The sequence below is a fragment of the Epinephelus lanceolatus genome, chromosome 21 (genome assembly GCF_041903045.1).
Source record: "Epinephelus lanceolatus isolate andai-2023 chromosome 21, ASM4190304v1, whole genome shotgun sequence".
Taxonomy (NCBI): Eukaryota; Metazoa; Chordata; class Actinopteri; order Perciformes; family Serranidae; genus Epinephelus; species Epinephelus lanceolatus.
In genome coordinates, this window is record NC_135754.1 from 1452114 (window position 1) to 1469437 (window position 17324).

The following is a 17324-nucleotide window of genomic DNA, read 5'->3' on the forward strand; positions in this document are numbered from 1 at the left end:
GAGGCGGGAGGTCCGACGCTTCTAGCGAGAGGAGAGGGAGAAATAAAACAAAATAAGATAAAATAGGAAAAACCTGTCTCCCTCTTTTATGTTATTTTCAGCGTTTAATCAAGGCAGAGGCGGGTGGCTGGAGGTCCGAGACTTCCAGCGAGGGGAGCGGTAGAAACAAACAGCCAATGTGTGTCTGTGTGTGTTATGTTCAGGTGTTGTCACGTAAATAACAGTGCCCAAGCAATAAACAGGACAGACAATAGGATTTTATTTATTTTTACACTACGTTTTCACTGAAAGCTGACCGAATCCTACGCGAGCCCGAATACAATTTATAGCTACATTTTTGACCAAACCTGGCCGACCCGTCGGGTACCATCGGGCTCAGATCACCACACTCTAGTGTGTGTATCTGTCCCCTATTGGGGCCTATCTGAATTTCTGTCTTTGAGAGATATTATTTTGTAATATAACCAAATTTTCTATCCATACATATAAATTTTAAATATATTAAAATTATAAGGCATCTTTGAGTAAACTGTGAGTATCATTTAAGTAGGCTATGTCGTGGCCGGCCGAGTGTCCTCTTTTTTGGAAATCAAAATATGGTCAACCTACGCTACGTAGTAATTTAAACTCATTCGTTTTTGGGATTTGAGTAAAAATGTATAGTTACAGCCCACACTGTAATAAGGTACTGTAATGCTGTCTTCTTAAAAAAGAAAAAAGAAGTTTAACGTTAATTTAGACTCATTTTTATGGCTCAGATGTTGTTATACCGTAATTTTATTTCCTGAAGAGGTTGTTTGGAAAATTGCAATCTGAAAAGTAACCAAAGCTGCTTAAGAGGTTATTGTGTTTTGAATGTGTTTCAAATTAAAAATAAAGGGAAACAGTGTAGGAATAACTTGTATAACGTTTTTATTAACAAATAGTAATATAAAACCTTGTTTTCCCTGTTTGAGACCTTAAAAAATAGACTGCGACTTATATGCCAGTGCGACTTATATTCCGAGTTTTACGGTAGTTTGTTTCAAATGAAGCTGGGAGCCTCCGCAGTTGTGGTGAGTAAAAGCCCCGCCGCTATTTGTTAATGTTATTACTTTATGTCAGACTGTGAGGATGTACCATTGTTTGCTAGCTTGATGCTAATGACAGTAACGTTAACTCAGCGGGTTGACAAAGTGCCTCTGCTGTTTCACACCATCATTTCCCCCTTTTACTCTGTGTGGTAACATCCCTAGAGGAAATATTAAAAAGTGCTGGGGTGTTGTTGTCATACAGTTGTCTACGGCAGTGGCTGTGATGGGAGAATTGGATCTTAGTGAAGGGCAAGTGGTCCATAACTTTAATTTTGGAGACAAAAAAATGTAGGCTTAGCGCCCTGTGGTCCATTGCCCAATAGGAAATGTAGAATACTGAAAAGTACTTTAAAAGTGCTTGAGTTACTTTTTTCAGGGAGTAACGTTGGAAGTACATTTAAAGTAATTGAGTTACTTTACTCAGGGAGTAACGCAGTAAAGTAACTGGTTACTTTTTTTAAAAGTAACGCAGTAACGTACTTTTAAAGTAAGCCTTACCCAACACTGGTCACGATTTTCGAATTTCGAATAGTCGTTTTATTTTGAAAAATCGATTTTTTTAATGCGACTATTGCTATTCACCGTCTTATACGGATATTCGAAAAATTGTCGAATAGTTGCCATGATTTTCAAATAGTGTTTTTGCTCGTGCTGCCCATCCCTACATAAAACCCAGATTAACAACAAGATAATTCAACAGAAGTATAACATTCAGCTCAGTAATATCTCAAGGTTCATGGACAAAACAACTGTTTTTTTGCTAATCACCCATTGTTTTTTGCTAATCACCCATTGTTAGCTTAAACATGTTTACATTGCATAAATTAGCCTTTTCCTCTACTCATAGCTTAACTAATTATTATTAATAATTATTATTTTTCTTACTCACTGGTGGTGCAAGTCACTGCATCTTCTGACAGAACAGCTTGGTTGAATTTCAGCCTACATGCAAGTTTTTTCAGACGAACATTGTTAAAACAAAGCAGCTCATGTTGCTAAATCAAGAAGTTAGCGCAGTGAGACGCTCAGGCATGTAACGTTATGTCGTGTTTTATCTCGTTACAGCATTGTTTACATACGGCATGTGCTCTGTCAATGTCCTGTATTTTCTCCCAAATCCAAAATATTTCCACTTTGCTGATTTATTCCTGAGTACATAATGTTCAATCATCTGACTGCCGCTGTTTGACAGTGACACAGACTTTCAAAATAAAAGCCTATGCTAAAGATGACGATATGGATCGATGTTCTCACTTTGCATCGATAATTTGGATCATTGATCATTTTCTTTTTTGTTCAACAACGGCCCCTCCCTGTGTATACGAACAAGTCAGAATGCCACTGTATTTCAGTCTATGAAATGATATGATTGCCTGTAAAAAGAATTCCTCTGTCCACAATTTCAACTGTAAGAATTTCAATTAAGATGCATGTCTTATGTTGCACCTTGGCTCTCTGAATGAGCAATCAAACAAGCATCAGTCAGTTCAGGTTAGAGCTTAATAGATATCACCATCAGTCACTTTAGTGGCTAAATGTTGTTGTTTTCAGCTGGTAAGCTACAGTTATTAGCATAAGTTTGTTTTGCCTCCGTGCCGGAGATAGCTGTGGCTGGAGGCATTATGTTTTCGGGTTGTACATACGTATGTACGCACGTACATACGCACGTACATACGTACAGACTTGTCCATCCTTAGGTACAAACAAGTCCATCTGTCCCATCCTTGTGAACACGATATCACAAGAACACCTCATGGAAATTTCTTCAGATTTGGCACAAATGTTCACTTGGACTCAACAATGGACTCGAGGATGAACTGATTAGATTTTGGTTGTCAAGGGTCAAAGGTCAAGGTCCCTGTGACCTTACATTCATCACATTCTTGTTAATGCAATATCTCAAAACCAGCTTGAGGAAAGTTCTTCAAATTTCAAGGGAGGCACAAATGTTCACTTGGACTCAACAATGAACTGATTGGATTTCAGTGGTCAAAGGTCAAGGTCAGTATGACCTTGTATCTGACACAATATTTCAAGAAGACCATGAGATAATTTCTTTAAATTTGACACGTCAACTTGGACTGAAGATTAAACTAATTAGAATTTTGTTGTCGAAGGTCAAAGGTGAAGGTCAGTGTGACGTCACAAAATATGTTTTTGGCCATAATTCAAGAAATCATATGCTAATTTTGACAAGACCTCACACAAATGTCTAAAAGGATACAAAAATGAAGTGATGACATTTTATATCCGAATGGTCAAAGGTCAGCATTACTGTGATATCATAATGTTCTGCATAAAACACTTTTCTGGCCATTATTTAACATCATATCTCAGGAACAGAAGGGGAAGTATTTGGTTAGATACTGAATTGGTGACACTAATCTTGGGTGTCCACCTCAAAACTGTGGCGATTGTATAGATCATCTGTGCTGTCAGGGGGACAATGGGTGCAATGAAGCATCCATATTTTCACAGACATGGATGTAAACTGTAGGAGAAACTTGACTGGTGCGCAGAGGCATACAACCACAGGGCAGTAATTCTAGTTAAATCTGCGCCATGGTGTCCCTGTGAGCTCGAACATGTACACTGGCCCGTCCACTCAAAGTAGCAGAAGATTTTGATGGGCATATCATATTCACATATTCAGAAATTTGGACCAGCAGAATGCTTTGTGATTTAACTAAATATGTTCTGTCTCGTTGCAGTGACCTGGACCCTCTCCAAGCTCCCCACTGGTCAGTCCGAGTCAGGACAGCTGAAAACCCTCAGTGTTTACTGGGTAAGATGAATCCATTGGGGTCCAGTAGGCCTTTTAAAACACAATTTCTGCACAAAAAAACATGGCCATAAGATATTGTTTCACCTGTTTTAAATGAACATCATCCTTTTTCAAGAATGGTTTAAAAGCAAGTGTTCTTTTACTGAATCAAGTGCAGTTATCCCACCTTCTCTTCTTCAACACACTGAAATATTCAATAAACCAGGGAGGTTTACTGGGAAGTGGATTTTTTACCCTTTTGTTTAATATATAGTTTTTAGCAGAAATACCTCGACAACAAAGTCATGCATTATTGGAGAAACCCTTTTTGTGGTAGTCAGCCTAGTTTAAGTTCAGCTGGTGTGCTATGAACAGAGTGCATGTTGATTTGTTTGTGTTAAAAGCAGTGAAATGTACACCAGCACTAGGTCTCTTGGATTGAATATACGTTGCACTACCATCTTGTCATGCCTCACCTTAATGTGAACCTGCAAGATTTTTACCAGCTACCTCACATACAGAGTGTAGCATGGAAAGAGGATCATCAAGAACGTCCTCTGGAGATTGTGGTTCAACAACATCTACCTTATCCAGCTGCTGGAGGCCACTGATCTCAAAGCAAAATACCAGCCTGAACTAGCTTCTAGAACAGGGGTCTGCAACCTTTGCCATTAAAAGAGCCATTTTTGACCAAGAATAATTTGAAAAAATCTGCGTGGAGCCACAAAACATGTTTGAGCCTTATAATCAAGGTAAATAGCCTATTAAGTCTAAATTAGCGTATACTTATGGTCTAAATAAGCATTTGTTAATATGTTTTACCACAAGGTGGACACTGTGCAGGGCACTATTTATGATTATTTGGCACATAAATTTTGCAGAGCTAGCAGTGAGAGCAAACAAATCTGTCCACGCACTACTACATTCTCTATTTTATTCAATTTACTTTTCTGGATTTGGCATCCATAGCTAACCAGCCACTGCTATCGAGGTTCAGCAACATTTGGATTCATAGAATGAATTTCCATAGAATTCTTTTCTCAAAGGCTCAAGGAGCCACTGGACAGGGGCTAAAGAGCCACATGTGGCTCCGGAGCCACAGGTTGCCTACCCCTGTTCTAGAAGATTCTGTTGCAGAGTCTCAGATGCCAAACCTCAGGAATGGGACAGCTTTATCCAACTTCCAGGGATGAGCATCCTCAAATGTACACATCATAGATTTTAGTTTGGCTTGGAAACTTTCAGTTGCACCCTGTGATCGCTGATGCTAAGGAGACACACTTGGGGTTTATCTCTAACTCTGTAACCTGCTGATAAAGGTTAGATACCAAACTTGACCCTCCGTTTGACTGGATGGCAGGTGGGAAGCCTGCCCAGAAAAAATACTTACTTTATCTTGATGATTCATTGTAGAACATCTCTCTAATCTCTTGTGGCTTCATCCAGCATGGTAAATAGATATTCATTTCAAAGTTTGGACTTTGGCAGTGGCCCCACACTGTGGCTCCTGCTGGACAGGCAGAGTTTGCAAAGGCAGAAAAAACAGCTGCACACAAAAGTTAAATAAAAACAAGGTTTTGATCTTATTGGATCTTTGTGAGGTCAGAATGTGTTTGAAAAATGGAAACCACACCCATATTTATAAATAATGCTCACTAATATGTGTTTTGCGCATGTGCCGTACTGAGTGGAAGCACATTTTCATAGCTCTGAGTTGTAATATATGAAGATATTATACACAAGGAATGACCACCTTGCGCTGCAGCAGTCAAAATATGGAGTTCAACACCCCATTCCAGTGGAGTTGAAGGTGCCATACCGCGGATGCAGAGCTGGTGCAAAGCTAAAGGCTAGGGGGCGGAGATACAAGCCTTTTCTACCATCGATCCTCATGGGTAATGTCAACTCTCTGTCCAACAAGTGTGAGGAGTTGGAGACACTTATGAAGAACCAGTGCGCTTATCATGAGTGTAGTCTGACTGAGTCCTGGCTGGATAAAAACATCCCTAATTCCTGTGCGTATTTACTCGGCTTCACTACTGTACGAGCTGACAGAGATGTGACGGCGAGTGGAAAGAAAAAAGGTGGGGAACTGGTTTTGTTTGTGAATGACAGATGATGCAAACCTAGTCATATTACTGTAAAAGGAAAGATCTGCTGTCAAGATATTGAACTGTTGGTAGGTGGTCTTAGACATTATTATGTACTGAGAGGGTTCCTCCGCATAGTCCCCTTTGTTGTTTACATTCCACTATGTGCTGCAGCGGCAGTATCGTATGATGTCATACAGGAGACAGTCGCGAGAATACAAAACTAGCACCCTAATGCATTCATTGCGGTACCAGGGGACATCAATGAAGCGTGGAGTGGAATAAGGACCATCACAGGCTACAATAAGAGGAGCAGCCAGGCAACAGCAGGTGATGTGGACAAGGCCAATGAGTTCAACCGGTTCTACAACTGCAGCCTCTCCCCCTCCGCTATCTTCTCCACACTCACACAACTGGCACTGTATCAGCAGTGACACCTAAAATGACGGCAATAGCAGCAGCAGCAGCAGTGATACCAATGGCGGCAGCAGCAGTAGCAGCAGCACAGGCAGAGGTAACAGCAGCAGCGGCGGCAGCAGCAGCACTTGCACCAATAGCGGCAGCAGTGGTTGCACCAGTATTGGTGGCGGTGGTCACGCCAATGGTGACAGCTGCAGTAGCAGCGGCACTGGCAGCAGCAGCACCATCTCCTTTACTCTGGTGCACCTCCAGCACTGCGGCAGGAGTGGCACTATCTCTCCACGCTGTTGCACCACTGCAGCTACCCCTCCCCCCATACTGGGCACCCCCCTCTGTCCTTCACAGCAAAAGAAGTGAGGGCAGAGCTCAAGAGGCTACGCCCTGGAAAAGCAGCTAGCCCAGATGGTGTGTGTCCAAGGTTACTCAAGAACTGTGCAGCTTAACAAACTGAGCCCCTCCAGTAGATCTTCAACCTCAGGCAAGGGAAAGTCCCAGTCTGTGGAAAATGTCATGCCTTGTTCCAATTCCCAAAGTAGGGCACCTGGTTGGAATGACTGACTACAGACCAGTGGCTCTAACATCATATATTATGAAGACACTGGAGCAGCTGCTTTTCCGTCATCTGAAGCCACAGGTTGAACATGCTTGAGACCCCCTACAGTTTGCTTATCAGGAACACACTGGAGTGGATGATGCAGTCCTTCACGAGGAGGAGATTATGTGAGGATTATGTTCTTTGACTTTTCAAGCACATTCAACACCATCCGACCCCAACACACTCAGAGACAAACTGGAGGAGATTGGGGTGGATCCCTCCCTTACTGCCTGGATCTCAGACTACCTGATGGGACGACCACAGGTTTTCAGGCTGGAGAACACTGTCTCTGGGACAGTTGTGAGCAGCGCTGGGGCTCAATAGGGGACTGTTCTGTCCCCATTCCTGTTTACACTGTAGACAACAGACTTTAGATACTAGTCTGTGTCCTGCCATGTCCAGAAATACTCTGATGACACAGCTATTGTGGCATGTATCAGGGACTGGCAGGAAGTAGAAAACAGGAAATTGGTGAGGGCCTTCACTGACTGGAGTGAGAAGAGCTGCCTTCTTTTAAACACCTCCTGGACAATGGTGATGGTTGTGGACCTGCGCAGGTCTAAGTCCTCCTCCTAGGGTGACCAGACATCCAGCGTTGCGCGGGACTGCACAGCATTTCTGTCTCTTTTCACGCGTCACGCAAATTGAGACCGTGTCCCACATGATTGGTTGTCACCCGCGCTTGCATTCCCCCCCCGGCCAATGAGAGGAAGCTGCATGAAGCGGCCGGCCCACGTGGGCTCTGTGCGTTTAAGCGCTAAGGCCCACCCCTCCCGCCCCATATAGCAACTATTTCAACCTCCTTGATAGCAACAGGTGACACTCATTAGCTAAATGGCTCGTTCGAGATGAACTGCGCCTCGCCTGCAAAGTAGACGAGAGCAGGCGGCCGCAGTGGGGGGCGGTGACAAAAAGCCGCGGTGAAGTCGGACAGTTTCCCGACCGTTTCCAGCAGCCTTCAGTCCGTACAGGAAGTCACAGACACACTTACATCCTGTCTGGAATGATGTCAATTCATTAAAAAAGTGATCAGACCCATATATGAGTTTGTTTTCAGTCTCCAGTTGTTTTAATTATGATAGATTAATTTATTAAAATTCTTTATAGGTGATCTGTAGTTTATGTTCATGGTTTATCCTCCATTTTACATGAATTCTCCTGTAAATCAACTACACAGGCTAAATAAACTGTTGATTAATATTTTCAGGAAAAAAGAAAAACAAGACAACAGCTTTCATTAAAGATCAGTCCGATACAGTTAGGACTTCACATTTGTAGGCTACAGATGTTATTATAAGAATCCTCACATCCCACTGACCACAAGTCTCTGTGTTGCTAAATACTTAAATAATTAAAACAGTCCAGTGTGAATATACAGTGGTGGAAAAAAGTTTTCGGACACCCCATGCATTTGTGAAATATTGCATTAAGAATCACTCTTAGATCTTCAAGTGCAATTTCTTTTAGTACAGTCACAGCCAAAATACTAAATAAATCCTAAAAAAGCCATTAAAAACTTAAAATTGATTGGTTCCATAAAAATACATAAGAAATTTTGAGTATTGGGTCATTTTGGTACCAGTGATGAAGGTCGTTCTTTTTATTAAAAGACACAATTTTTGTTGCCAAGCTTCGTGTCTACATAAAGCCAGCACATTTGAAAGTTCTTCAGACACAAAAATGGCTAAAACAAGGAACCTTACGCAGGAAACACGCCTGAAGATAAAGATTCTCAGCCAGGAAGGGTACAGCTGCCGCCAGATAGCCAGGAAGTGCAGATGCAGTCCTTCAGCAGTTGGATACACTCGGCAGAAATACAGACGAACCAACAGCTTGGAAGACAAACCAAGATCTGGGCGTCCAAGGGTTTCTTCAGCAAGAAATGACCGCATCCTGATCCACATGTGCAGGCAAAACCGCCGAATGACATCACATGAGCTTCAGCAGCAGTGGTCAAACCAAACTGGTGTCCACCTGCACTGTACGTGGCCAACTTTTAGATCATGGCTTAAGGTCCTACAAGGCTATCAAGAAGCCCCTGATCAATGAGAGACAGAGGTTAGCCCAGCGTCGTTGGGCTCAGGCACACAAGAACTGGACAGCCAGGAATTGGAAGAAGATTTTGTGGTCAGATGAGTCCAGTTTCCAGCTTTATCTTCCTCCTACTAATGTGAGGGTACGCAGAAGGCCAGGCGAATCATTATCTCCAGCATGTACAGTACCTACTGTCAAGTATGGTGGAGGCAGTATCATGGTTTGGGGATGCATGAGTGCTGCTGGTGTTGGTCATCTCACTGTCTGTGATGGCACATTGAACTCTACCAAGTATTGTACCATTCTGGAAACCCACATGCTCCCTTCTGCGCGTGCACTGTTCCGTCGAGGTAAAAACTGGATGTTTCAACAAGATAATGCCCCTTGCCACACATCCAAGGCCAGTAGAACTTGGCTGCAAGAGCACAGTATCCAGGTTTTAGAGTGGCCAGCTCAATCCCCGGACATGAGCCCCATTGAAAATCTGTGGTGGATTATCAAAAGGTCTGTTTCAAAGCATAAACCAAAGAATTTAGAAGAATTAAAAGCAGTAATTCAAGAAGAATGGGACAAGATTACCCTTCAACAGTGTGAAAGGCTCGTGGGGAACATGCCAGCCAGGGTGAGAGCTCTACTACGTGCCAATGGCAGGACTACTAAATATTAATTTGATGATGTGATGGTTTATTCATTTTTGTTCAGTTTTGAACACATTCTCTGTTATTTGTTGACTTTGATACTGACAATGTTGAGAACTGACATATTGAAACTGTCAAGAATTTAGTTTTGTTAGTTTTTCTTGTAAACAATAAACAAAAAAATATAATTTGTATTTGTTTGTATCTGTCTAATGCAGCCACACCTTTTGAAACACAAAAAAGATTTTTCCACAAATATTTCATGATAATATTTGAGATTGTGTAAAATTTTAAGGGTGTCCAAAAACTTTTTTCCACCACTGTACAGTAGACTCTGTATAGTTTATGATGAATGTATTTAGTCTCTGATGACTAAACTTGGCGCTGGGGGCGGGTGTCCCACATTGTCCCTCATAAACCTACTCCTTGTCCCACATTTGGTTTATTGGGACCTGATCTCCCCCCTCTGGCCAGTCAGCATATGAGGAAAGTGTTGCAAACATACAAATACCTGGGTGTGCAATTGGACAATAAGCTGGACTGGTAGGAGAATATGGACACCCTCTACCGGAAGAGGCAGAGCTGGCTCTTCTTTCTCTGGAAGTTTAGGTTTTTTAATGTGTGCAGTGACATGCTGCATATGTTTTACCAATCAGTGGTGGCAAGTGCACTCATGTACACTGAAGTCCGCTGAGGAGGCAGCATGAGGGACAAGAACAAGAAATGGCTGGACAAGCTGATTAAGAAGGCCGGCTCAGTACTTTCAGTTCAATTCAATACAATTCAATTTTATTCATAAAGTCCAATACAACAAATCACAATTTGCCTCAGAAGGCTCCTTGGATCCTCACAGCAGATTAGGAAAAACTCCACAAAAAAAACCCTTTAACAGGGGAAAAAATGGTAAAAACCTCACAAAGAGCAACTGAGGAGGGATCCCTCTTCCAGGACAGACAGACGTGCAATAGATGTTGTGTGTACAGAACATCATCATGATAAATTTAATCCATATAAATTTACAGTAATCCACTTGGCAGGAGCTTGGATTCCGTGGGGACTGTAGTGAAGAGACACACACAGAGCAAGGTGCAGGCCATCCTCAGGAACTGCAGCCACTCTCTCCACATCATGGCAGGACAGAGAAGCAGCCATAGTGATCGACCTATTTTCTTGTGTTGCAGGACTGAATGCTTCAGGAGATCCATCGTCCCTACCTCCATCAGACTCTATGACACTTTAGTCAGCGGAAGTAGCTCATGTGGCAGCCATTGAGATACTCATAAAACTACAATAAATCGTCAACAGAGCCATCATAAATCACGAAAATATTATACACGTTTTCATACTTTAAATGATTTTTAAAGGGATTGCCAGAGAAGACATAATCTTACAGGCTACGTATATGGACCTAAAATAAGGAGACATTTTCTACCCATGATGACTGTCCCTTTGCATTGCTTTTTAATCGCAATGTAATCCTTTTTGAGCTATTCAAACTGTGTGCCAGTTGTATTCTTAATTTCCAGCAAGGACTTTTTCAAACCGTAGATACCTGCTTATGTTACACCTGCTTATACACAAACACTGAAACAGCCACACCTTTTGGTGCTCTACAGAACTGAACTGTAAATTCAAAAGAAATAGAGACCAGTCACTGATGACACTCTTTAGCCTCACCTGAAACTATGTCCTTTCTAAGTGCTTCTAAGCATCTTGCAGCAGCTTCTAAGGCTGATGCAAACTCCGGCACACTTCTCTAACTATCTAAACCTGGTGATGAGCCTTTCTTAATAAGCCAAACCTGACATGGGTCCCTTCTCCTGTCCCAAGCAAGGTGTATATGCTTATCTAAAGCTAAAGCTAATTAGCAGCTTTAGCCAACAACACAACACCAAACAAATAAAAAGTCAAGTTTTTATTTGACCATAACCCATATGAGCTTCCCGTTTCTAAGTCTTGGCACAGGTAAAACAATTTGTTGTGAGGTGTCCTGTGTTCTAAACCCTATGACTATACAAGCTACTTCCACGCAACAGCATGTACTGGATGCCTTGACTTTGGATGTCATATAAAGGACGCAGGCACAACCTGCCTCCTGTAGCTGCTTCACTTGTCAACCACAGTGTCAGCTTCCTCAGCTGGGTGGTGGAATCCAGGCCCACCATCCTTTTGTTTCACCAGCTATCCACTGAGCTTGTCATTGCTGTCAGTTCATTCATGTTCACAATAGATGAAGTCACAAAGTAAAGCAAAATACTTGAGAGATGAAGGTTATCATTAATTGACACTGTCTTTACAAAACAGTTTCTCACTCTCAGAAGCTCGACAACTGTCATATTGCAATATCTTGTGTGCTGTAAAGTGGTTTGAAAAAAGATGAAATCGGAATTGGCCGTCCAAACACTCTGCAAATCGGAAATCGGTATTGGCCCAAAAGATTGTAATCGGTGCAAGTCTAATTTCAAGCACCACCCTCCTTTTAAAGCTTCCAGTCTGTCATTCTAACTCAGTCAGCATGACAGAATGAACTCCAGCCTTGTCCTCATCAACACTCTCACGTGGGAGAATCACTGACATGATATCAGCTGGTCCTGTTGTGGCAGGGCTGAAATGCAGTGTTTTTTGGGGGGATTAAGTTAATTTTCATGGCAAAGAGGGACTTTGCAATTAATTGTAATTCATCTGATCACTCTTCATAACATTCTGGAGTATATGCAAATTGCCATCATAAAAACTGAGGCAGCAGACTTTTTTGAAAATTAATATTTGTGTCATTGTCAAAAATTTTGACCACGGCTGTAGATCAGAGTCCTGCATGGGTCCATTTTTGAAAACCTGCACCCGCCCATACCCGTAAAGCTCAGTACCGACCCGTTACCCATCATTATGTCTAAGTCAAAGCAGCACCCATTAATAAAAGTTCCGCAACTTGCCCCGCACCTGTGATTAAAGACACACAGGTTACAGTCACTGACATTAAGGTGGGTTGTCCGTTCCTGAATTACAAGTCCAGCAGAGGAGATGTCTCTTTCACTGGCTGTGTTCGATGTTGGGATGGTGAAAACATTCCACGCAATCACTGCCAGGTTAGGAAACATTTGAGCATGCTCCTTCCGCCACCATAAAACCTCAAAAGGATCCTCACTGGGGGTCTTGAACTTGATGTAGGTTGCCACCGCATCTTCGGCCTGCAAAGTTTCATGGCTAGAGTCCTCCATGTTGGAGACAAATGTGGAAGGTGCTTGACCTGGTGCAGGACTTTGATAAAGGTAACTTATTTTTTTGCTGAAAAGCATAACAAGAGATTGTGAATGCCTAATGAGATGCATATTTAGGTTTAAGATGGCGCCCCCAGTGTGGATGCCTGTTACAGCAGCTCCTTCTCACCGCTGAGCTTTTTTCAATTTCTTTTTCATTTAACTTTATGATTTGGAGGTTTTTTTTTGTTTTTTTTTTTCAGTTAGCTAGCTAGCACTTATGTTCTGTTTTATTATGGAGACGAAGACTGCTCTCTTTATAGCGCTCTTTCTCCTATTTTTCCATGGACATGATCGTGTGCGGGGACCCGGCGCCCAGCCGTGGCTCCATTGTTTACACCCGGGACCAGCTGTTAGTGCTGCGTCACACCCCGGTGAGGCCCAAGGAGAGGCACGATATTCCCCACGAGCTGCAGAGAAGGAAACGGGGATGTCGCACCCGAGTGCAGCGCATACACCGGAGGAGACGGTACAAACCCGTCCTCCTGTCCATCGTCATGGGGAACATAAGATTGCTCCCCAACTAGATGGACGAGCTGTCAGCACTGACTCGCCATCAGAGGGAGTATGGGCAGAGCAGCGTGCTGGTGTTTACAGAGACATGGCTGAACGCGGAAGTACCGGACACGATCGCCGCGCTGGACGGATTCCAGCTCATCAGGCACAACAGGAAAGCGGACAGCGGTAAGAGGAAAGGAGGAGGGCTGGCTGTGTTTGTGAATGATAGATGGCGTAACTCTAGGCACATCACTATCAAGGAACAGCATTGCTGCAGGGACATTGAGCTGCGGGCTGTTGGCATGAGACCATATTATCTACCCAGGGAGTTTTCTCCTTCACCCAGTATGTTTTCTGCCACACCAGAGACAATAAAACACTGGATTTATGTTATGCCAACACCAAGGAGGCATACCACTCATCCCGCCTGCCCCCCTGGGAAAAGCTGATCACAACCTGGTTCATCTTCTGCCTGTCTACAGACCTCTGGTGCAGAGGGAACCAGTAACCACCCGCACTGTGAAGAGGTGGTCTGATGAGGCCGAGGAGGCCCTGAAGGACTGCTTCGAGACCACTGTGTGGGAGGTACTCAGCGATTCCCATGGGGAGGATATTGACAGTCTGACATCATGTATTACGGACTACATAAACTTCTGTGTGGAAAGCACCATACCCACCAGGACTGTACGCTGCTTCTCCAACACCAAACCCTGGATTACTCCAGATATAAAAGCTCTCCTGAAGGAGAAGCGGAGAGATTTTAACTCTGGAACCAAGGAGGAGCTGAAGGCCGAGCAGAAGGAGCTACGGAGAAACATCAGGCAGGGAAAGGAAGAATATAAAAAGAAGATGGAGGAACAGCTGCAGCAGAGCGACGCCAGTGGAGTCTGGAGAGGTCTGAAAACCATCTCAGGACACAAACAACCAGACTCCCAGACCAGAGGCGACCAGAAGTGGGTGAATGATCTGAGTCAGTTCTTCAATAGATTAGATCAATCTGCCCCTCCCCTGGCCATGACATCACAGCTGCAACCCCCCTCATCCTCACCTTCACCTTCCCTCCCATCTACAGTCCTGGCTCCTTCGACACCTCCCCCACCCCCGCTCCCCCGGAAATCTTACTGCAGACCAACTGTGCGGGATAGTTGAAACCATTTTCAACCTGAGCCTGAGGCTGGGGAGAGTACCACAGCTGTGGAAGACATCCTGCATGGTACCTGTGCCCAAGACTCCGCACCCCAAGGACTTCAGCAGCTTCAGACTGGTGGCATTAACATCGCACCTTATGAAGACTCTGGAGTGCCTGGTCCTGTCTCGTCTCCGCCCCGTAGTAGGCCCTTCAATGGACCCGCTGCAGTTTGCCTACCAGCCTGGCATTTGGGTGGACGACGCCGTCATCTTCCTCCTGCATAGAGCTCTTTCTCTCCTGGAGAAGCCCGGAAGCTCTGTGAGAATCATGTTCTTTGATTTCTCCAGCGCTTTCAACACCATACAGCCTGCACTTCTGAGGGACAAACTGGAGCACATACGGGTGGCTAATCACCTCACATCCTGGATCCTGGTCTTTTGGAGTGCAGGAGGCGCTCCTGAATACCTTATTTCACACTGTGGTGGCATCAGTCATCTTTTATGGAGTGGTCTGCTGGGGCAGCAGTGTCTCGGCTGCAGATAGGAAGAGACTGGTCAAGCTGATCAAGAAGGCCAGCTCTGTTCTGGGATGCCCTCTGGACTCTGTGCAGGTGGTGGGAGAAAGGAGGATGACAGCCAAGCTGTCATCTCTGAGGACTAACAACTCCCATCCTCTGCAGGAGGAGATAAAAGCTCTGGAGAGCTCCTTCAGCGATAGACTGATTCACCCAGTGTGTGTGAAGGAACGCTATCGCAGGTCCTTCCTGCCTGCTGCTGTCAGGCTACATAACCAGCACTGCTCACAGTAAACTGCACCATGGACACTTTATGGACACTATGGACACTTTATAAACACCACAGCTGTTTGCTGTTTTTTGCACATACAATCACTTGCACTAGATGTGCTCTCTTTAATGCACTGCTCATTTTAATCCACTGCTCATTTTTATTCACTGTTCATTTTTATCCCCTTCTCATTATTAGGGCCCGAGCGACGACGAAGTGGTCCATGAGGACCCTATTGTAATCGCGCTGTTTATTATTATTTTTTTATTATAATTATTATTAGGGCCCGAGCACCTAGCGGTGCAAGGATTTCTTCTCCTTCTCCTTCTTCTTCTTCTTCTTCTTCTTCTTCTTATTCCTCCAAATGAATTGCCTTTTTGAGAGGCTTAACATACCTGAAAACTCATGAAACTTTGCAGATATATCAGGACTGGTGAAAAATTTTATATTTTAAGGTTGTCGTGCGCGGGTTCCAAAAAATGGCTCAGTAGCACCCCCTACAAAAGTTTGAGGAAACAGCCCCTGAAGCCAGTTTAACCTACATGTATGAAACTTGGCAGGCTTATGTAACGCTCAGACACATACAAAAAAACCTCTTGGAGGCATGCTCTAAACCCAACAGGAAGTTGGCCATTTTGAATTTACTGTGCAATTTTGATGCATTTTTGGCCATTTCCAGGGGTCATAAATGAACGAACTAGTTCTAGAGATTTCATCCGATCGACTTCAAACCTTGGTCTGTCCCATCCCAAGACCTTGAAGATGAAAAGTTATCAAAAGCTTGAGTTTTCGTCAACATGTGTGACCGTGGGATGGCGTCAAAGTTAGGGGTCTCGCCACTAAACAGGAAGTAGTTTATAACTCCAGCATACATGGTCCAATCTTGCCCAAACTTTACAGGATTGATGCCAGTCCCGTCCTGAACGCATCTACATGTCAATAATTAGAGATAAATGTAGCGCCCCCTACTGGCAACAGGAAATGTCATGTTTTAGACTTTAATATACATCTCCTACAGAATTGACCAGATCCATCTCAAACTTGGTCAAAAAAGTCATAAGACGTTGATGGCGCTTTATTGTGGAAACTGAGTTTTCGTTGAAGGGTGTGGCCATGGCCTGGCGGCGAACTTTGATGTTTCGCCATGATGATAAACGGTGCTGTAACTTGACTCCATGTGGGAATATCTTGCCAAAACTTCACACATATGATGACAGTCCAGCCCTGAACACATCTACAGAGGAATTTTGAATCACCACCATAGCGCCACCTACTGGCAACAGAAAGCTACTTTATACATTCTTTGATGTCCCTCTTCTAGCAGGTTAATCAGACCCACCTCAAACTTGCTGGTCTAAGTCCTTAGACCTTGATGATACTTAAAAATGAAGCTTTTGAGTTTTCATCAAACGCTGTCACCTTGGCGCTGCCTTGTTAGCCATCAAACACAATGTTGTTTTGAAGGGACAAGGGATGCTTGAAAACTCACCAAACGTGGCATACACATCACAGGTCGCAAGTCCTGTTGTCTGATGTGATTTTTGTGCTTTGATGCACCAAGATGGCTCAACAGCGCCCCCTAGGATATTTCAATTATGCAGCCCCCAAAGCTGGTTTGACCTGCATGTATGAAACTTGGTAGTCACCTGTAACATTCTATTATGTACAAAAAAGCCTCTTGGAGCCATGCTCCAAACCCAACAGGAAGTACTTCTTTCCTGACACTTATCTTTGGATTAACCTGAAATTTCAGTGCTGTGGTGTGTATTTGATGTACACGAACATGACATATCATTAGTGTCTATGTGTGCTGCAGAGGGTTTAATTTTGATGTCTCGCCATGAAACAGGAAATTGCTATATTTTTGCCGTAAATGTTCTGATCTCCATCAAACTTCAGATGATTCATATTAGTCCTACCCTGAAAACATTTAAATGACCATATTTCCTGATACTCATAGTGCTACCTAGTGGTTACAGGAAGTAGGTCTCAAACACTTATTAGGGATGGGTCACGATTTTTGAATTTCGAATAGTCGTTT

At 43.5% G+C, this 17324-nt stretch overlaps 1 protein-coding gene across 3 annotated transcripts in view; it reads left to right on the top strand.

Moving 5' to 3' along the window:
* Positions 1 to 17324, top strand: part of rab3gap1 (RAB3 GTPase activating protein subunit 1) — a 123731-nt gene that overhangs the window by 53386 nt on the left and 53021 nt on the right. For all 3 annotated transcript variants that reach the window (XM_033611608.2, XM_033611609.2, XM_078163410.1), the window contains exon 11: positions 3785 to 3858. In XM_033611608.2, coding sequence (XP_033467499.2) covers positions 3785 to 3858 — 74 coding nt within the window. The remainder of the gene's footprint in view (positions 1 to 3784; positions 3859 to 17324) is intronic.